We start from the raw sequence: 22,706 nt of genomic DNA, 5'->3' as shown, positions 1-22,706 counted from the left end.
CCCCTCCTCACCCTCATCTTCACCCCCCTCCTCACCCTCATCTTCACCCCCCTCCTCACCCTCATCTTCACCCCCTCCTCTTCAACCCCCTCCTCACCCTCATCTTCACCCCCCCTCACCCTCATCTTCACCTCCCTCCTCACCCTCATCTTCACCCCCCTCCTCACCCTCATCTTCACCCCCCTCCTCACCCTCATCTTCACCCCCCTCCTCACCCTCATCTTCACCCCCCTCCTCACCCTCATCTTCACCCCCCTCCTCACCCTCATCTTCACCCCCCTCCTCACCCTCATCTTCACCCCCCTCCTCACCCTCATCTTCACCCCCCTCCTCACCCTCATCTTCACCCCCCTCCTCACCCTCATCTTCACCCCCCTCCTCACCCCCCTCCTCACCCCCCTCCTCACCCCCCTCCTCACCCCCCTCCTCACCCCCCTCCTCACCCCCCTCCTCACCCCCCTCCTCACCCCCTCCTCACCCCCTCCTCACCCTCATCCTCACCCTCATCTTCACCCCCCTCCTCACCCTCATCTTCACCCCCCTCCTCACCCTCATCTTCACCCCCCTCCTCACCCTCATCTTCACCCCCCTCCTCACCCTCATCTTCACCCCCCTCCTCACCCTCATCTTCACCCCCCCTCCTCACCCTCATCTTCACCCCCCTCCTCACCCTCATCTTCACCTCCCTCCTCACTCTCACTTCCCTCCTCATCTTCACACCCTCCTCACCCTCACCCCCTCCTCACCCTCACCCCCTCCTCACCCTCACCCCCTCCTCACCCTCACCCCCTCCTCACCCTCACCCCCTCCTCACCCTCACCCCCTCCTCACCCTCATCTTCACCTCCCTCCTCATCTTCACCTCCCTCCTCATCTTCACCTCCCTCCTCACCCTCATCTTCACCTCCCTCCTCACCCTCATCTTCACCCCCCTTCCTCATCTTCACCTCCCTCACCCTCACCTCCCTCCTCACCTTCACCCCCCTCCTCACCTTCACCCCCTCACATTACACCCAGGGGGACTTCGCCCCTCACAAAACCCCCTCAGTCAGGAGTCTTGACCATTTTATCCTCCAAATTGTCATGTGTAAATGTTGTCACTAACACCCATCTGATTTTGACTGACTTCAATATTGATCCTCTGTCTAATTTATTTCTGAGGATCCCCTTATTTATTATCACCAATTAATGTTAGTCTCTTAATTAGCAGTTTCATTTCAACCTACTTGTGAGAATTAAGATTGTTATTATTATTTTGTCATAAACATTTATAACACCCCCCCACCCCCACCCCCACCTCCTCCATCTCCTCCATGTGTTCGTGCGATATCTGCCACCTGTAAAAATAAATGTCCGGATAGTATGACTTATGGGTTTGGTTACAACTCGGGTACGGGGTAGAGTTTGCAGCAAAATGCTGCACAAACCCTCCCAGCGGTGCCTTTTTTCCTCTCTCTCCCCCCCCCCCCCCCCCAAGTCAGCGCTTCTGGACACTTGTTTATTTTTAACGGGGTGGGGATGTGCTTTCAAACAGACCCGTCCGTCCCGTCACACTGCGCACATTCGAAAAGAGCCAACCGGAGATGTCTGGCGGAGGGGCTGAGTTGGAAAGAGGGCGTCAGGCAAGCTCTGGTTGGATAGTGCTGCCGTTTGATTTTGTGGCTGGCCTCTTAAAACAAGATGCCCTGTTACCAGACGAATAAATAAGCATTTATTTTTTGGGAGGGTGGTGATGTTGGGAGGGGAGGGGTTTGGGGAGGGGGGGAGGGGGGGGGGGCGGAGTCTGAGCAGTTTTCGTTTTACATAATGAGCATCTTTTGAATGCTGGAGTGAGTGCACACACATGCGTTCTCAGAGAACCCACTGTGACAATAGCAAATTGTTGACAATGGAAGTGTGCGCACAAGTCTGTGGCATTTCTGCTATTGGCACAGCGGGTGCCACAGATCGATTGATGACAACCCATAGAGCACTTGCACAAGTAAGCGTGAGGCTAACGCTGCTCTCCGTTATTTATACACACACACATGTCCCAATACATTCAGGCGAGGAGCACATACAGGGTTTCACTCAAAGCTCCAAATGTTGCACCCTCTCTGCCGTGAGCTTCATGGGAACGGCGGCCAGAATTCTCCCGTTGTCGGGGTTCACTTTTCCGGTTGGCAGCACACCCCTGCCAGTGCGGGTTTTGCGGCGGCGTGGGCTGGTTACAATGGGAAATCCCACTGACGAGCGACGGGAGGATAGAATCCCGCTCCCAACCATGCGGCTGGGGGTACTGGCGAATCCCAATCGGCATCTCGCTGTCTTTCCCGCCATTGAATGGTGTCAAGTTGCTCTATTTGCATGGTGTATATGGACAGAAAGTTAAGTCAGGTATTTTCAAATCAAAGTAGCTTTTAATGATGTGTATGTGTTTACTATTGTCAGTCAATTAAGTACAAGAATGGGGTTTCATTCCATCAGCTTTTAATTGTAGTTGGAGATTTTTTAAAGTAATTTTAACATGTACTTTTTGCTGCCCCCCCCCACCCCCAATTATTTTTCTTTTTTGTCTGATTTGACATTGAATTCACCCACTCTAATTTCCATTTCCATCTGTCATTCCACTTTTATTTTCTGGTCACTCGGGTTGCAGATGTCCAATTTCTCTCATAGCTCACTATGATCAGCTCACACGTTCAGCAACCTGTCACGCAAAATGTTAAAAATCTAAACATGCAAAGGACAAGTTTGACTAGTAGCGGGAGCCATTAGATGCCCTGCTACTGCAAGATTTGACCCAGTTACGATTTTAAAAAAAAGAAAATTACACGGAGTGTCTGGATGATGTATATCACTGTCGACAAAGTGACAGTTTGCTACAAGTCAGTTAATGTCCTAAGTCTGCGTTCCTTATTAGCCAGCTGGGGCCATGGTAATAGCACACTCACGTTGCCAGATAATAACAACTGCCTTTGCATTATCTGTATGTACTGCTGTACAATGCGCTGGGCCTCAAGGTCCTTTTTAATAGTATTCTGGCTAGATTACTGATCCCTCCACAAAGCTGTTACAACAAAAGCTTATTCATATTCCGCTAGGATCATTTACATATTCTTTGTTATAGAGGCGGCGAGAGATATTGCCCCCGTTTTTATGTTGGAACGCGAGACAGCCATTTGCGACCACACTAGATGGATCAAACTAAATAAGACTTGACCAGAACAGACCTGGTTCATAATGACATTGCATTGTTTGCATGCCTTACATATAAACCAATTTCAAATGGTCAGTCCAGTGTGCTTACTCGTAATTAATACCTGACCGTTCAATTCTTCTTTGCCTGCAGTATCGGTACTAGATTGGGTTTTAAAAATAACTTTTCCCAAATATGTTTTTTTTGCATACATTTTCAAAAAATAACTTTTCTGTTGCCAGTGAGTGGGTTCCAATTTTTGCTGGAACGGCTCCAGGCTTGGTGTATTCAGCATAGCGTTCTGCTGCACACACTGTGTTTGTGTTGTCTACATATGCTGAATGTCTATTTATACACTGTAATATGTAGCAGAGTTTGTCTGTGCAACTGCATAGGCATATAAATAACATAACTAGACATCTAATTACATATATAACGGATACAATTGCATGAAGCATGATTCCTGAATGATGTGCACAGGTCACAATGCACACGTTCATTGAATGCCTACCCAATTGCCCGAAGACTATATATAATAAATAGAATGTTTTCATAGCACATCAGTGCCAGTACTATATGAAAAAGTTGTATTTGACCAATATGCTTTAACGTTGTACCAGTAATCTTCTTGTGTGATACTTTCAATATGTCACCTCGAATTACACCCTTGATTGACCTGCAATCGGCCGTACGTCATCACAATGCTTTTCACAATTCCAGTGGCCATTTGAAATGAAATGAAAATCTCTTATTGCCACAAGTAGGCTTCAAATGAAGCTACTGTGAAAAGCCCCTAGTCGCCACATTCCGGCGCCTGTTCGGGCATTTCCCTCCCCCTACATTTCTTTTGCCTGAAGTCATGACGCCATTGAGGGGAATGGAGTTTGGATAGTTGTTCAATGTGGGCTTCATTCCAGAGACACCAAAATAACTTTCTGTCCTTACAGCTGATGCTGGTAGAGTGCCCACACGCTCACTGCACACCTGTTTGAGCCTCCTTTTCTCCCGACTGCTGAGACTATTTGGGGGGAAGTTATTCCGGTCAGGTTGCTAATTTGGTATTTGAGCAATAAATTCTCCAATGTGGATCTTTATCGTGTCACACAAGCCACGTGGGTTGTATAAAGATGGGTTTGCAAACAGTTAACATACTGATACCACATTAGGATGTGTGTTAATGCTAATTAATTGAACCGGTTAATGTGTGCGCAGCAAATCGCACACCAAGGAATGTAATATGAGCAAGTTGATAATTTTTGTATGAAGTTCACCGACTGGAATTTTCACCTTTCCAAGTGAATCGGTTCCTTTCTGCTCCTCTACTTAAGCACAACTTCATTTAATCTTTTTAGTCTGACCTTTAAATTCAGAAAAACACCCCGAGTATCTCTCTGGGCTCCAGGGTGCTTGGAAAGTCGGTTGCCGGTTCTATTCTTCACTACCCCACAGTCCTGGCTGTATTTTACATGTATTCCACTGGACCATGCAGCAAACCCTTGTAAATTCCCTGAACAAATAGGCCGGATCATTGGAATGATATGGCACAATGGGAGGCTCTCAGTCCACGGTGCCAGCGGCGACTCTTAGCCGTTCCACTATCCCCATTCCTCATAGCCCTGCAATGTATTTTCCCTTCAGACATGTAACCAGCTCCCTTTGAAAGTTACTATTTAATCTACGTCCACAACCCTTTTTGGGTGGTGCATTCCTGGTCACAATTCACTGTGTGAAAAGAAGATTCTTCCGATTACGTTCTGATTCTTTCCTTAAATCTGTGTCCTCAAGTTACTGATCTAACTGGCAGTGGACACAGCTATTTTTAATACTATAATTCGTATTAGAAACTTCAGAATTGACAATATAATTGGAAAATAGCTGCAGAGCTCTTAAAGTAAAACGTTTTTTTGAGGTCAGTTGGCCACATTTGCATACAGTGTTCCAAATAGAATAAGGGTTAAAATGACAAGTTTCAATCTTGCACGTCAGGCGAAACTCGGAAGCAAATCAGCCGTTTTGGCAACAGCTACAGATTCACCTGATGGCCATAAGCACATCCATGTATGTTTTATTGGTCGTGTAAGTGACAAAGAGTAATGGATAACGGGTTTGCTCTTTGATAGCCGGATTGTGACAAGTGCTGCCCTCCAGGGATATGCATTGGAAAGCCAACCCATCAATATATATTGATGATTTGGATGAAGAATTATAACGTTCCACGTTTGCAAATGACGTGACGTTAGGAGGCGAACTAAATCGCATGGACACGGGAAGGAGGTGGATGTAGGCAGATAAAGTGAATGGGCATAACTGTGCCGGAAGGAGTTCAATGTGTGAACGTGTGGGGTTATCCCCATTGGATCCGAGAAAGACACATTGGAATATTCCCTTAATGGTCAGAGATTAGGGAACTGAAGGAAAGGGATCTGGGCGTCTGTGGACGGAAACATCTAAAAGTTTGTGAATAGGTACACAAAAATAATCAGAAAACCCATATTGCTCTTCATCTCACAGCTCTTCATCGCAGCTCTTGAGTTCGTTAAAGAGGTAATTGACAACGGTTTGACATTGCCCACTCCATTTTCTGGAAGTTGCACAGGAAAAGCATTGGGGAATTATGTTGGGTATTAGGAGGCAGCAATGGGCGGATAACAGGCACTGTAAACGCGACCGTGGCTACATGCGGCAGCAGTGTCTGCTGCTGAAGGGAGCAATGTTTGGCTGCTTTTGTATACTGCATTTATTCAGTTCTCAATAGGCTGACATTACAAATAGGGAAAGTGTGAGAGAGGAAAGGGGGCCTGGAGGGGGAGGACTTCACCAGAGGACTCGCCTGTCCCACCCTGGAGGAGGCTCCTCCAGTGACAACATAGAACATACAATGCAGAAGGAGGCCATTCGGCCCATCGAGTCTGCACCGACCCACTTAAGCCCTCACTTCCACCCTGTTCCCGTAACCCAATAATCTCTCTTCACCTTTTTGGTCACTAAGGGCAATTTATCATGGCCAATCCACCTAACCTGCACGTCTTTGGACAGTGGGAGGAAACCCACGCAGACACGGGGAGAACGTTCAGACTCCGCACAGGCAGTGACCCAGCGGGGAATCGAACCTGGGGCCCTGGCGCTGTGAAGCCACAGTGCTACCCACTTGTGCTACCATGCTGCCCACGGAGGAGGAGGCAGATGAGTCAGATGCCAGTAGCTGTCTAGGGACAGTTGCACCCTGCGGTCCAGCAGGTGACAGACCTGCTGCTGAGCTAGAGCCTGAGAAAAGAGATAAGAGCGGGGCTTCCGTGGTGGGAGACAGTATCCTGCACAGGAGTCTACAGGCAAAGGATGAATTAACAACAGCTCTCAGAACGTCAGTGTCCTTGCAGACTGCATCCCTCCAGGAACACTAGACCTGCCTTTGTGAATTGCTGGCTGGAGAGATCAGTTCAAATTACATTGATGGTCCCTTATGCCCGTTTCTCTCAACATGACTCTGGCATCAACCTTTATGCATCGCATTTATTCCAGGCGCCGTCTGGAGACATTTGCGTCATATCTCAAGCTCCGGCCCATCATCACATGAAGGAAGTAATGGATGCAGCGCTGAGGCCAGCAAATGAATGAAAGCGAATGAAATGAAATCGCTTATTATCACGAGTAGGCTTCAAATGAAGTTACTGTGAAAAGCCCCTAGTCGCCACATTCCGGCACCTGTTCGGGGCTTCATCTCATTCACCATCCATGATGTTAGTCAGGCTGAGAGAGCCAGAAGCTCACCATGTATAGCTGGTTGCCTCAAAGATCAAGGTGTGACCGACTGAATGCACATGGCTACCAAAAGAGCATTTGACAATCGTAAAGGTTTTCATTTCATCAGTGTTCAACTTGCATGTGACTTTCATCAAAGGATCATGCAGGTTTGCACCCACAATCCTGAGATTGGTTAACACTGTGTGAACACTGAGACAGGCAGACCTTTGTTAGATTAGGGCAGAACGGGGTATAAGGCAAAGATTGATAAATGGATTTGACATAACAGGCTCAGGACCCCCACCATATCCTTTATTGCCTAAATATACTGTCATTGGTTACATCCTTGTTGCTTTCCCATTCCCAATGTGTATAACCTAGCCTTTATCTAATCTTATGATTTCCATAGAGACTGATAATTTTTAAAAAAGGGATTCAGACTTCCAGTTAATTTCTGAAAGAACAACACGTCAACATTTTTAATGTTTGAATCTTTTATTGTAATAAATGGGAAATATTCCAGCGGGATTGTATATCAGTTGCAATTCTCGTCCTGCGGGAGAACACAGTGCCGGATTCTCCATTTGGGAGACTATTCTCCCTCTGGAGGTGAATTGCAATGGGTTTGTTAAACCCTTGCGAGCACAAACCAGCAAGCAATTAAGTATTTCTTGCCATGCCAATTTATACATGGAGAGGAATATAAGGGATTCCTGGGGGAATCACATTATTGGGCCGCCATTTTTAGTTGGCGGCCAGTTAGCGAGATCCGTGGCCAAGCCTCCCATCACCCCCCTGCGCAGCAGCCTCTCATCCCTGGATTACCTGCGTGCACCCCCCTCCAAGTAAGGGGGTAACCTGGCCTGCACCCACTCTCATCACAGGTACCTCTGTATAGGGAGACCTCCCCACAAGGACCCACAAGACCATAAGACATAGGAGCAAAATTAGGCCACTCGCCCATCGAGTCTGCTCCGCCATTCAATCATGGCTGATATTTTCTCATCCCCATTCTCCTGCCTTCTCCCCATAACCCCCGATCCCCTTATTAATCAAGAACCTATTTATCTGTGCCTTAAATTCGCTCAGTGATTTGGCCTCCACAGCCTTCTGCGCCAGAGTTCCACAGATTCACCACCCTCTGGCTGAAAAAAATCCTCCTCATCTCTGTTTTAAAGGATCGTCCCTTTAATCTGAGATGATGTCCTCTGGTTTAGTTTTCCCTACAAACAGAAAGATCCACTGCACGTCCACTCTATCCAGGCCTCGCAGTATCTTGTACGTTTCAATAAGATCCCCTCTCATCCTTCTAAACTCCAACGAGTACAGACCCAGAGTCCTCAAACGACCCCTGCAATAGGGGGACCCCTGTAATAAGGGGACCCCTCTTCAGGGACACCCTGCTGAAAGGGACCCCGCCACAAACACCCCCTCCCTCCCAGAAAATGGACCCCTGTCTGGAAGCTAGAGAGCAATCCAGACAAGGGGCTATAAGAGGAAATTCAGCTGTAACACTTCCTTTGCAGCTGCATGTGTCCATTCCTCAAAGGAGGACAGCTGTGACCTGCGCCTGGTTCCCACAGGTCCATCAGCTGTAAACCATTCATAGCTTTCCAGTAGTGCTTTGCGATTGACAGATTCTACAGGCCACCTGTAGCTGTGATTCATTCATCTCCCTTCACAGTTCAGTGGCCTAAGTGGTGAAACCCCAATGTTTACAAACATTGACCACATCAAAGAGCGATAAGTGTAGTGCAATCACATGTTACCACTATTAGAAAGCTAGGAATGGCTTGCAGCTAATGGATCTGTGGGAACCAGAGGCAGGTCAGAGCTATTGGGCAGCACTTTAGCATAGTGGTTAGCACAGTCGATTCCTGGATTGGATCACTGTCTGTGTGGTGTCTGCACGTCGCCCCGTGTCTGTTTGGGTTTCCTCCGGGTGCTCCGGTTTCCTCCCACAGTCCAAAGATGTGCAGGTTAGGTGGATTGGCCATGATAAATTGCCCTTAGTGTTCCAAATGGTTCGGTAGGGTTACTGGGTTGTGGGGAGGGTGGGGGTGGGGGCATGGGTAGGGTGCTCTTTCCAAGGGCTGGTGCAGACTTGATGGGCTGAATGGCCTCCTTCTGCACTGTAAATTCTATGAAATTTCTATTCTCCTTCATGAAATGGATAGGTTGAGCTTCAAGGTAAGTGTTGTAGCTAACAATCTTCTCACTGCTCCTGTCTGGGCTGTTCTCTAGCTTCCGACAGGGTAATCTCTCCTGGGCAGGGGGTGCTGCTGGGGCTGGGGGGTGGGGGTGTGCTGCTGTGTGGAGGGGGGGTCTGTGGGGGGGGAGGGGCCCCTTGATTGGGCGTGGATCATCTCTACCACCCCGCGTGGTGGGCCTTGTTGTGAGCCAAGGAGGTAGTTCCTTGGGGGGAGGTTACTCCCTTAGCCCGCTGTGAGGCCCGCCACGCCAGGGCCTTGCTGGTAGAGACTACAAGTGACCGGCTTGCATTCATTTACATGCTCCCGCTGGTGCTCGCCATGGACCTTGATTCCGGAGGTCAGAGCATTGAGTGCAGGTCGGCGCCCGGGGCCGCTCCGATATTGACCCAACTCCCGATTCTCCATTACAACGGAGAACTTGATCCGGGCACCCCGGGATGGTGAATCCCGCCCATGGGGCTGGTTTCTCCGATTCTGAGACTGTGCTGACACTGGCTTGGGAACAGTGGCATTTTACGATCGAAAAAAATGGTGCAAAATGGCCACTGATCCTCCCATCTGGTGGGGGCCTAGCATGCATGCAGCGTAGAACCCCAACCTCACCCCCCCCACCCCCCCCCCGCACCCCTTGCTCTAGCTGCGGATCCGGGCAGAGAATTGCCGGGTCCGTAGCCGCACATGCACACGGCGGTGGCCTACAGCGACAGTGCCGTGCAACATGGCGTCGGCGGCACGCGGACCCTGCCTGCCAAATAGTGGCTCCCTTTGGCCAGGCTCGCTGCCCCCGGACCACCCCCCACCAGTTACCCCAGGCCCCGCCAAAGCCCCCCCTGCCCGCTGATCGGCTCTCCCCCGACTGTGGCGGCACTGGACTCAGTCCACAGCCGCCACGCCGGGTTCCCAAAAACAAAACATGAGTGACCCAAGCCATCGGGGACTCGGCCCATCGAGGGAGGGTCTCGGGGGTGCTCCTCAGGTGACGTCCTGAGCCCGTCCCTCTGGCATGCGGCATACCCCTGGAGTACATTGCCTAGAAAGGGGCGGAGCATCGCGAAAGTGGCACCGCCCCCGATTCCAGCGCCAATGTGGATTCTCCGGCCGATTGCCGAACGCGATTTTGGCGTCGGAGACCGGAGAATCCTGCCCCAGGTCTCCCAAACAGACAATCTCGTCTAAAGTTTATCCATTGCAAACTCTTAAGAATGCCGGCATTGTTTCTAACTGTAACTACCTTGTACTTTCTTCTCATGAAAACAATCTAATCCTTCCTTTGGCCCCTAACAATCAAACCACTCCGGCTTATGTCAGGCAGTCACACACCATCTTGACTTGGAAGTGTAATACTGTTGCTGGGTCATGATCCTGGAACACTCATGGAGCACTGTGCTGTATCTACACCGCATGGACTGCAGCGGCTCAAGAAGGCAGTTCACCACCCCCTTCTCAAAGGCAAGTAGGGATGGGCAGAATCAATGCTCACATCCCATGAAAGAATAAAAATATCTCTGGGCATTGCTGGCTCACAAACCTCCCTGGGGTACTACAAACGGCAGTGGAACCGTGCCCAGTTGAGGGGATTGTGGGCACACTTCCCAGAGAGTAGATGGTTCCACCCATTGGCTCTAATTTCTGTATTTGGATTGGCTGGGGATTGGTTAAGTGTTTTTAATAGGTGCAGGCAGATTTGTGGCAGGCTTAGCTGTTGATGTTGTTATACTGGGGGAGCCTCACGCTATTGGATCAGTGAATCCAGCAGCTGGTGTTCTTGGGTGCAAGACCAGTCGAGGTTAGTGATTCAGAAAGGAATGACGGGGAATGCAAGAGTGAGTGCATTCAGCACACACAATATCAATCAACGGCAGTGAAATGTGGATCATCTGCCTGCTTCCATTACCCTCTGTGCTGTGGGGGATGGGCTGGCTTTCTGGCAAAGATTTGAGGATCGGCTGTCTGCCTCACGAGAGAAATCTTTTTTTTTTCATAACATTTCTGAAATGGGAAATTAATTGACAAACATGTCGTAAACTGAAGCTAACGTACTGCGGAATAATTTCCCCACGGATGGGAAGTAACCTTGTGAAGAATGTTGCGTTTTGAGACTGCAGCATAAACTCCGTCGTGACTGATATGGGAGGTGCGGGGTGGTCTGCAGCTGGTTCCTTTATCCCTGAAAAAATGGGCAGTTTATCTTCTTAATTTCTCCTACAGCGCATGAAGAGGGTTGCTGTAGGTTAGAGTGTTTCCCCTCCCACACCTCTGTCAAATAATAGCGCTCTCTTTTTAAGGAGAGTCCTTGAGCTAACCAATTTTAATGGACTCAGTGCTCAATAGCTCAAACTCTAAATCTGGCCCTCCGTTTTACTGTGATGGCGGTTCCTTGTGTCAAATAAAACACTTGTTGAGGATCACTTATAAATAGGAGGGTGTGTCTGAAATTCAGCCCCGAACATTTTATTAGCAGTGGGGGAGTAACATAAATCTGGCAAGACCACAAAGGATATACAGTCAGAGTTCAACTTTCGAAACTTAAACATTAGAACTTACGAAAGAGTCCTGCACTGTTTGGAATTGTCAGAGGCTGCTTTAGCCATCTAACCCTGCAGTCTCACAAATGATGTTCCCTCAGCAAAGAAAACAGATGTCAGGAACATCACAAAGGAGCAAACATAGTTTGGAAGAGGATTCATTTGCTTGAATTGACTTACAGCTAACAATCGAAACAATAAAATAGGGAGCTGGGATAGAGGGTTAATCACATCAAAAGGATTCCACCACAGGCAGCCATTTTTTTGCTATCAGAGAAAAAAAAGGGGCAGAAAATGTTGGGATATTCTCAACAGGCCTAGCAACATTGGTGAGAAACTTGCTTTTCTCTCTCCGCCCACGCTGCCTGACCTGCTGAGTGTTTTTCAGCATCTTGTTTTTATTTCAGATTTTCAGCATCTGCGGTGTTCTATTTTTGTGTCAATAAAGAGTTATTATTACTGGCTAATTCTTTCTTCGCCCATTGACGCATTCTGCCATCTTACCTTTACACCACTATCAGCATATTCTTCTGCCCTTCACACCGCCATTAATGTTTCCTCTGTGTCGTGCCCAACGCATCTTTGTTGCAATCTCTCACAGCTCCCAACTATCACTGAGCTACCCTGCCCCAGCTGCTCCACCCCCTCCTGTACAGTGTATAATCCATCACAGTTCTCCCTCTCTTCAGACTGAAGAAGAGTCAAACGGACTCGATACGTTAACTCTGTTTCTCTATCCACGGATGCTGCCAGACCCGCTCAGTTTACCCAGCTTTTTCTGCTTTTACTCACGTCCTCTGTTCTTTGTCCTTTATTTATATCCATGAATCTTTTTTTTTCTCCTTAATCAAGTGTTTATCTGGGAGAAAAATCTGTAATAGTGTGGCGGAATACTGTCCACTTGATGATCTGTTCTAAGTACTCCAACAGCAGTTTAGAAGAGCTTGACACCATTCAGAACAGCCAACTCGCTCCTGTCCACCACCAGCGCACAGTGGCTGCAGTCTGTACCAGCTACAAGATGCACTGCATCAACTTTCCAAGGTTCCTTCAATAGCACGTTCCAAACCCACAATCTCTACCACCTAGAAGGATAATGGCAGTAGACCTACGGGAACACCACCAACTGGAAGATCCCCTCCAAGGCTCACAACATCCTGATTGGCAACTATAATATGGTTGCTTCACGGTTGCTGTGTCCAAACTCGAACTCCCTCCCTTACAGCAGCACTGTGGGCGCATCTACACCACATGGACTGCAGCGATTCCAGAAGAGGGGGGTGGGGTGCTGACGACCACCTTCTGAAGGGCAATTAGGGAGGGGCAATGAATGGTTGTCTTGCCAGTAGTGGTGGTATCCCGTGATTGACTCCATTTTTTTAGAAATTCCTGTGTACGTGTCGCTGGTGAGGAACCTCCCCTACTGCCTGAGGGGATTGGGAAATTATGGTAATTCTCTGCTCTCACATTTCTTCCCATTAAAATTGTGTTATTTCCTCTCGGTGTGCTGGGAGTGAGGGAGATTCCTTCATCCGTGGCTCATGCTGGAAAATTCTCACACCGATTACCACATACAAATGTTTGTGTCCTGATTCAGATGATGAACATTCTTAATTTCAGATGAAGTCGGGTAATATTTTACAGAGCACAGGGAGTGGTTTGTAAAACAAAACATCCTCCGTGAAAACTTCTTTTCAAAGTAGTTCAAAGGTTTGATCCACCGACTGGGATAGAACAGCACGGTAGCACAGTGGGTAGCACTGTAGCTTCACAGCTCCAGGGTCCCAGGTTCGATTCCCGGCGTTCTCCCCGTGTCTGCGTTGGGTTTCCTCCGGGTGCTCCCGTTTTCTCCCACAAGTCCCGAAAGACGTGCTGTTAGGTAATTTGGATATTTAAAATTTTTGGATATTCTAAATTCTCCGTGTGTACCCGAACAGGCGCCAGAGTGTGGCGACTAGGGGCTTTTCACAGTAACTTCATTGCAATGTTAATGTATGCCTACTTGTGACAATAAAGATTATTAAATTAAATTAAATTAAATTAGAACAGTTCAATTGAAGGACTGCACTTTCGCCTTTGAAACTGGATTGCTGTTGAAAGTGCTCTAAAGTAAGGGAGTTTGGTTATTATCAGTGCTGGTCAAAACATCCAGATTTACAACTCAATCATTTTGGCCCCCGTTCCTGCCAAATCGGGAATCCTGCACCACACGAGCTTGACTGGTGCGTGGTAATGCTAATGGCACATTGATGAAGTGACGTCTGTTCCTTTGGGGTTGAGATTAATGCACAAACTGTTGGGACAGAATAGCGAGAGCTTAACTCTGCAGCTGGCCTCTGCAGATGCTGTGTGTGAAGAGAAAGAAAAACTTGCATCGTGTCCCCAGCACTGAAACCTTTCACGTTAACGAGTCCAAAGTTCACACAAAACAAAAGCAAACGAGAAACGCAGAATTGTTTCGTTTGAAAGGGTCCTTTATAATGCCAGTCACAATGTGAAGTTTGAGGAATTGAACATTTTTTTCATTTTCACGTTGTTTTATCCCCAAAAGAGGACACTTTGCTGAGCAAATTTTCTCGCAGTCCTCACTTTTCCTTTTCATTGCCTGGCCTGAAATTGGTGTTCCGGGGGGGCAGCTGCTTCCGGTGCGCCAGTTGCCAGGATATGCCAACTGTGACTCTCTCGGCCAATTTTTCCTCAGCTGGAAGACACTACAGCATAGAACCGTAGAATTGTACAGTAGGAGGCCATTCGGCCCATCGTGTCTGCACCGACCCTTTGAAAAGAGCACCCTACCTAGACCCACTCTCCTGGCCTGTCCCTGTGAGCCCTCTTCGCCTGCACATCCATGGACACTAAGGGACAATTTTCGCACGGCCGATCCATGTAACCATCACGGGCGGAATTCTCCGCTCCTGGGAAAAATCGGGAGGGCCGTCGTGAACTCGGCCGAGTTTCACGATGGCCTGGGAGGCCGCTCCTCGCCCCCTATTCTCCCCTCCCGGCGGGGCTAGGAGTGGCGCTTCGTAAATCTCGGCCGCAGGGGCGTCGCGCCGAGAATGACGTGGCTGGAGCGCCTAATGACATGGCGGTTAGATTTTGCGGGGCGGCGGAGGGGAAATAGTGCGTCCAATTTGGACGCCGGCCCGACGATCGGTGCCCACCGATCGTCGGGCCTGTCCCCTCCCAAGCACAGTCGTGGTGCTCTTTCCTTTCTAGGCCACCTACAAGCCCCAAACGGGCTTCTCACTCCCGTTTCACAACGGCAGCGGCCAGGTGTGTTTGCCGCCATCGTGAAATGGCCGCGAACGACAGGCCGCTCGGCCCATCCGGGTCGGAGAATCGCCTTCGCCGTGAAAAATGGCGAGTGGCGATTCTTCCGAGCCGGGGGGGGGGGGAGAATCGCAAGGGGGGTGTGAATTTTGTCAGGGGGGCCTCCCGCGGAGAATCGCGCCCGATCTTTGGACTGTGGGAGGAAACCAGAGCACCCAGAGGAAGCCCACGCAGACACGGGGAGAAAGTGCAAACTCCACACAGGCAGTTGCCCAAGGCTGGAATTGAACCCGGGTCCCTGGTGTCGTGAGAAGCAGTGCTATAATAATCATTATTAGTGCCGTAAGTGGGCTTACCTTAACACTGCAATGAAGTTACTGTGAAAATCCCGAGTCACCACTCTGTGGCGCCTGTTTAGGTACACGGAGGGAGAATTCAGAATGTCCAGTTCACCTTACAAGCATGTCTTTCAGGATGTGTGGGAGGAAATCGGAGCGCCCGGAGGAAACCCATGCAGACATGGGGAGAACGTGTAGACTCCACACAGACAGTGATCCAAGCTGGGAATTGAACCCAGGACCCTGATGCTGTGAAGCAACAGTGCTAACCACTGTGCCACCGTGCACTCCCACATTAGGTGACTCAGATTAGAAATGGGGAAGACTATCACAGCGCCGAGGTCCCAGGTTTGATCCTGGCTCTGGGTCACTGTCCGTGTGGAGTTTGCACATTAACATAGAACATAGAACATAACAGCACAGAACAGGCCCTTCGCCCCTCGATGTTGTGCCGCGCATTGTCCGAAACCAAGATCAAGCTATCCCACTCCCTGCCTTTCTGGTGTGCTCCATGTGCCTATCCAATAACCACTTGAAAGTTCCTAAAGTGTCCGATTCCACTATCACAGCAGGCAGTCCATTCCACACCCTAACCACTCTCTGAGTAAAGAACCTACCTCGGACATCCCTCCTATATCTCCCACCCTGAATCTTATAGTTATGCCCCCTTGTAACAGCTACATCCACCCGAGGAAATACATCCACTCTATTTATCCCCCTCATCATCTTATAAACCTCTATTAAGTTACCTCTCATCCTCCTTCGCTCCAAAGAGAAAAGCCCTAGCTCACTCAACCTTTCCTCATAAGACCTATACTGCAAACCAGGCAGCATCCTGGCAAATCTCCTTCGCACCCTTTCCAATGCTTCCACATCCTTCCTATAGTGAGGTGACCAGAACTGCACACAATATTCCAAGTGTGGTCTCACCAGGGTCATGTACAGTTGCAGCATAACCCCGCGGCTCTTAAACTCAAGCCCCCTGTTCATAAACGTTAACATACTATAGCCTTCTTCACGGCTCTATCCACTTGAGTGACAACCTTCAGAGATCTGTGGACATGAACCCCAAGATCTCTCTGTTCCTCCACATTCCTCAGAACCCTGCCGTTGACTCTGTAATCCGCATTCAAATTTTTTCTACCAAAATGAATCACCTCGCACTTATCAGGGTTAAACCGTATTTGCGTGGGTTTCGCCCCCACAACCCAAAGGTGTGCACGGTAGGTGGATTGGCCACGCTAAATTGCCCCTTAATTGGAAAAAATGAATTGGATACTCTAAATTTATATTATAAAGAAGAAATGGGGAAGACTGAGGCTTGAAACATCCCGCTCCCCCAATTGCCACCTCTGCCACCCACTGCATTGAGGTTGCCACTTGTACCACCCCTTCATTGCTTATGTGCAAACTGTACATTGCTCCTTCACTTTTCATTCATTGTTAATGAGAAATCGGAAGGAAGACGAGAGTGAATGTTGCCGCTAAACTGCCGCTAATTAGTGCTGTGCCCATGTTTTATTGCCCAGGATGAGCTCGATGAGCTGCGGTCCGAAATGGAAGAAATGCGGGACAGCTACCTGGAAGAGGATGTGTACCAGCTGCAGGAACTCCGTCGAGAGTTAGATCGTGCCAACAAAAACTGTCGGATACTGCAGTACCGGCTCAGGAAAGCTGAACAGAAGAGCTTGAAAGTTGCTCAGACTGGCCAGGTTGACGGCGAGATGCTAAGAAATCTGGAACAAGATTTGAAGGTAAGGTGGATCACATGTTCCTCAAGGGGAACCGTAAACCCCAAATAATCAAAAATAACCAAATTTACCAAACGACCCGCAATGAAGAAATTACCATCAGGATTTCGCTTTTTGTAACTTTTACTTTAATGTAAATCACAACCAATGAAAATTAAATATGAATTAACAGGCAAATGATACTTGATAATTTAAAAACAGATAAATTTCACTTTAAATTGTCAGTACAACAATGATACACCTTATGCACAAGCATCTAAACCGCTCCCTGCAAAATGTGGCACCATGTGCATTCTCAGAGTGTTGCCAACTTGACCTCTTGTACATAGGATCTCTCATTTTCCCTGTCCATCAATTTGGCCCTCAAGTCAGGGAATCTGCATTTCAGGTCCCCAGATACAGTTAACACCAAAAAGGCTCATGTCTGTGAACCGTCCTCACTGGGGACACATCAGTCCGATTCTGGTCCCCGGTCGGGGCTAGCATGCCGCGGCCGTGAACTCCGGCATCACGGGCTTAACGAATTTCGTTAAGCCCGCTTGCCAGAGTTTGCGACGGTTGACGCGTCGCATGACGTCAGCCGCGCATGCGCGGATTGGAAGACTCCAACCCGCGCATGCGCGAATGACGTCATCGCACATTGGCGCGAAACCCACGCATGCACGGGCCGGGATGCCCCTCAGCCGCCCCGCGAATGGATACAGCGGGGCGGCGGAAGGACAAAGAGTGCGTGGGAATCGGACCCTCTGCCCGCGATCGGTGGGCACCGATCGCGGGCCCATGGCACCCTTGGCACGGCCGTGGTACTGCCGTGCCAATCGGTGCCATGGTTGCCAAGATCGGGACTTTACGGCCGTTTTTACGAACGGCCAGACCAGGTGTGTTTGCCGTTCGTAAAAACGGCCGTAAAGGGCTTGGACTTCGGCCCATCGGCCAGCTGAGAATCGCTGCTCGCCGTAAAAAAACGGCGGCAGCGATTCGTATCGGGAGTCGGGCATGGGGGGGGGGGAGAATAGCGGGAGGGCGTCGGACTAGCGTGGCCGTAAAAATTTACGACCCCCGCTATTTTCCGCACCGTCGTGAGTGCGGAGAATTGCGCCCTATGTCTTTATCTATGTGCTGATTGCTTTTACCCTCCATTTCCTTCCTGCAGCTCTTCGTTCTGTGTCTTCTCTGTATCTGGCCACATGGTGGGCGGGATTCCGCCCCCCCCCGGCGGGTGGGAGAATCACGGGGCGCCGCGCAAATCGCGCCCCGACCCCCGCACGCGATTCTCCCACCCCCCCGAAATCAGCTCCGCGCGAATCGCGTTGGGTCGCTCGGAGAATCGCCACAAATGGCGAGTGGCGATTCTCCGGCCCAGTTCCCGCATGCAAAAAAAAGGACAGTCCCACTGGGACTGCCGGCACCTTTCTAACCTGCTCTCGGGCCGGCGGGAACTGGGGCTTCAAGGGCCGGGAGTGACCTGTGGGAGGGGAGAGGGGCTCCAACCCCGGGGAGGCCCTCTGGAGCTGCCTGGCCCATGATCGGGACCCACCGATCGGAGGGCCGGCCTCTCTGTCGGCGGGCCTCTCTTCGGCTGGCAAGCTTGGATCCATCTGCCATGTTTGTGGGGGGCGGCCTGGGGGAGGACGGCCACCGCACATGCGGTAGTTGGCACCGGCCCAACTGCGGATGCGTGGGACCCAAGGCGCCACATCTTTTACACGGCACCGGGTCTCTGATGCCACGCCGATGCCCGCCCCCGTAAACACGCACCGCCCTTCTAGCCCCACGGAGGGTGGAGAATAGGGGGTCCGGGAATGGGCGCCGACGCTGGAGTAAAACACTCCGGTTTTATTCCACCGTCGGTACTTAGACTCCCGTTGGGAGAATCCCGCCCGGTGTTTTTGTATCTTAACTTCTCTGATACTGCTTCCAGGTCAAGAGTTGGCAGGTCACATGAGCCACTATTCCTTATGATCCAAGAATCGAACTCTTTACAATTGATGCAAACTCTTAAAAGTCATTTTCAAATATTCTTAAAAATAATACAGATTCCTAGATATTGCAAAATAAATTACAAATTTTCCTTGCTGCTTCCGGGTAAAACACTCACTTCAACAAAATAAGGATTGACTTATACTAAATACTGGTGCAATAGAAGCAAACAACGTAAATGTTGACAAAAGAAAAGCTTCACCCAAGTGCAAGTCTAATTTTAATTATACAGCAGTTCTGTACCTATCGACACACCAGGGGCGAAATTCTCTGACCCCCAGCAGGGTCGGAGAATCACCTGGGGCCGCCTAAAATCCCACCCCCGCTGTGGCAGAGATTCTCCGCCACCCAGGAAGTGGTGGCGGCGGAATCTCGCCACTCCGATCGGAGAGGCCCCTGCGGTGATTCTCCGGCCCGGATGGGCCGAAGTCCCGCCGCTGGGAGGCCTCTCCCGCCGCCGAGGTTTGAACCACCTCGGGTCCTGGGGGGGGGGCGGCGGGGGGTGATCGAACCCTGGGGGGTGCCCCCACGGTGGCCTGGCCCGCGATCGGGGCCCCCTGCTCAGACTCCGGGCCAGTGCCCTGGGTGCACTATTTCTCCTTCCGCGGCCGCCATGGCGAAGCGGAAGAGAACCCCACATCGCGCATGCGCCGGCAGTGACGTCAGCGGCCAGCTGGCGAAAGCCTTTCGGCCAGCCCCGCTGCCGAGGGCGCCGGTTTTTTGCGCCAGTCTTCTGGTGCAAACCGCTCCGGCGCGGGGCTGGCCCCCAAAGGTGGGGAGAATTCCCCACCTTTGGGGAGGCCCGACCCCTGAGTGGTTGGCGCCACTCCCCTACTCCGGGACCCTCCGTCACGCCGGGTAGGGGAGAATGCTGCCCCAGATAACTGCACTCCTAGAATCATTTCATCTCCCTCTCTAGATCTCTGACTAATGAACTGCTGCACTCTTAACCAGTTTCATTCATGCTCAGTCACATACACTTTCATTTATTCATCCACACCCACGCATTCGTATGCGTCATTCCTAAACAATTGCATTGATATGAATTGTCACAGTTGTACATTCCCATACAATAATAATATTAATAATAATAATCGCTTGTTGTCACAAGTAGGCTTCAATTAAGTTACTGTGAAAAGCTCCTCATCATCAAAATAGTAAGTGTTGGAAATGCACAACAATTTTGCTGGTATATTTAAAGAGAAAGATACAATATTGTCATTGATATGACCTGCATCACAATATAGGTTCTCTATGCTGCAATCACGGTGACTCTTTGTTTCAGCCTTGAGGCATGTGTGTTAAAACATAACACCTTTATTGGTAGGCTTTAACTATTTACAGTTCCAAGTCTGGCCTTGCGTAGTATTGCGTCCACCATGCAGGGTAGCTGCTTACATATTATTCGCTAGACTGTTCTCTGGCCATGTGACTACATCGGTCATATTGTGGGTAGTGCCACTCTCCAGCCCCACATTAACGCTTGCTCTGCCGAGCACCTTACATTGTAATGCATGCAGGCACACATATCATCGCAAGCTGTAACTTTCAGTATTTGCAAAGTTTTCTTTATGCCAGTCTGTCTTTCATTCAATCTTGCATAAACCTGTTCTCATGAGATGGTGCAGAACAACGAGTGAATTATTTCTTATCCCAATTCTATTCCTCAAGAAAACAAATCTGAAAATGCTGGAATTGCTCAGCAGCATGTTTGGAGAGAACTGGCAAGTGGGTGTTATGAGCATGTGAATCCTTCGTCAGAATTGGACTAATTTTCAAACTTTATTCACCCATTAGTTACAAGAACGTCCCTGTATTTGGTTTGTGACTGGGCCAGGGAGAGAAACAGTGCATTTTTTTTCCCCCATACATTGTTATACATTTTTATACATTGTTCCACACAATGGCCCGTAAAGTCCTCGGAGTGGCAATCTCCAGCAAATTGCCCTTCTCGAGTGACTTTCCTACGGACTTGGATAACATTCCTCACTCAGGCTGGGTGAGACAGGAGCAGGAAAGTGCGCCCTCGGCTGCATCAGCGAGAAGTAACTGGGGCGCAGAGAGGTAAGACACACTGCCTTACAGGGGGAGGGTCGGACTGGATGGGGCACGTTGGACTGAGCGGGGAGGGTCCCACTGGAGGGTCGGTGGGGGGGTTGCGGACCGACGGAGAGTGCGGGCTTCATCACGGGACAAGGGGGGGGGGGGGGTCAGACCAGGAATGGAGGTCATATGGAGGGAGGGGGGAGGGGGTGTCGCTGGGTTGGATGGCAGTGGATGGCGGTATTCAGTCCAGGAGGTTTGGGAGGGTCGGTGACAGGCGGTCAAACCAGGAAGGGGAGGGCTTCAGTGTGGTTGAGGTCAGACTGGACGGGGGGAAACTGGGAGATTGAGGTGGTTGGACTGAGGGTGGGGTGTCAGACTGGATGCGGAGGGAGGGGGGGGTGGGTGGGGGTTGACCAGAGGGAAGGATGTGCAGGGTGTAGGGGGCGGATGGGTTGATACGGGAAGGAGGTGGGTTAGACGGGGGGGATGGCGGGAGGGGTTAAGTAAGATCCCTTACTTTTTTTTAAACAGACAATTTAATTGAGGTATTTTTGGCATTGTAAACAGTAACAATATACATTAGTGTGCAGATACCAATTACAAAAAACATAGTGCAGATAACAGTACCACTCTCGCAGATAGACCCGCCTATTCTTCCCCCCTACTCTACACTAATCTACACCACCACCCCCGGTAGTGATCCTTGTAAGGCGAACTTGGATTTTTTTCCAAGCCAAGAAAGCTTGCCATGTCCGCCAGCCATACTTCGGTCTTTGGGGGCTTTGAGTCCCTTTAGGCCAACAGTATCCGTCGTCGGGCTATCAGGGAAGTAAAGGCCACCACGTCGGCCTCCATCCCCTCCTGGACTCCTGGGTCTTCCGACACCCCAAAAATCGCCACCTCTGGACTCATCGCCACCCTTGTTTTCAGTACCCGGGATATGACGTCCGCAAATCCCTGCCAGTATCCCCTGAGTTTTGGACACGCCCAGAACATGTGGACATGGTTCGCTGGTGCTCCCCCACATCTAGCACACTTGTCCTCCAGCCCAAAGAATTTGCTCATCCGGGCCACTGTCATGTGGGCCCGGTGAACCACCTTGAACTGAATCAGGCCGAGCCTGGCACATGTTGGGGTTGCATTTACCCTCCTCAGAGCGTCTGCCCATACGCCTCCCTCCAACTCCCCACCAAGCTCCTCCTCCCACTTAAGTTTCAGTTCCTCGGGTAAGATCCCTTACTTAAGGGTTGAGATGGGAAGGTCAGTCAGACCGGAGAAGGGGTCCGACCGGAGTGTGTGTTGGAGGTGGGGTGGGGGGAGGGAGGGGGGGGGGGGGTAGGGGGGGGGGGGGGCTGTTGGGTCATGTGGCGCAGGGGTTAGGTGGCCGGGAGGTGATGGGTTGGGTGGGCAGGTTGTTGATTCAGGATGCGGAGGGGGGGGACGGGTCAGTTTAGGGAGGGGGGGGGTCAGTTCGGCAACGAGGGCATCAGTCTGGGAGGTAGGAGGGTTGGACCTAGGTGCTCCTGTTGAGTTGGACTGGAGTGGGAGGCTGTGGTTGGACTGGATCATAAGGGTCGGAGCCAGTCTGTGTCTGAGTGTGTGTGGGGCCGGGGGGAGGGGGGGGGGGGGGTGGGGGTGGGGGGGGGGGGGAGGAGAGTGGAG

General features: G+C 50.3%; 1 protein-coding gene across 3 annotated transcripts in view; it reads left to right on the top strand.

Moving 5' to 3' along the window:
• The window catches only part of LOC119972276 (microtubule cross-linking factor 1), a 229,709-nt gene that overhangs the window by 1,706 nt on the left and 205,297 nt on the right, over nucleotides 1–22,706 (top strand). For all 3 annotated transcript variants that reach the window (XM_038808709.1, XM_038808711.1, XM_038808710.1), the window contains exon 2: nucleotides 16,797–17,021. In XM_038808709.1, coding sequence (XP_038664637.1) covers nucleotides 16,797–17,021 — 225 coding nt within the window. The remainder of the gene's footprint in view (nucleotides 1–16,796; nucleotides 17,022–22,706) is intronic.

Source organism: Scyliorhinus canicula, chromosome 10 (assembly GCF_902713615.1).
Source record: "Scyliorhinus canicula chromosome 10, sScyCan1.1, whole genome shotgun sequence".
NCBI lineage: Eukaryota > Metazoa > Chordata > Chondrichthyes > Carcharhiniformes > Scyliorhinidae > Scyliorhinus > Scyliorhinus canicula.
Note: the sequence above shows the minus strand (reverse complement) of the source record. Positions and strands in the feature narration are given on the sequence as shown.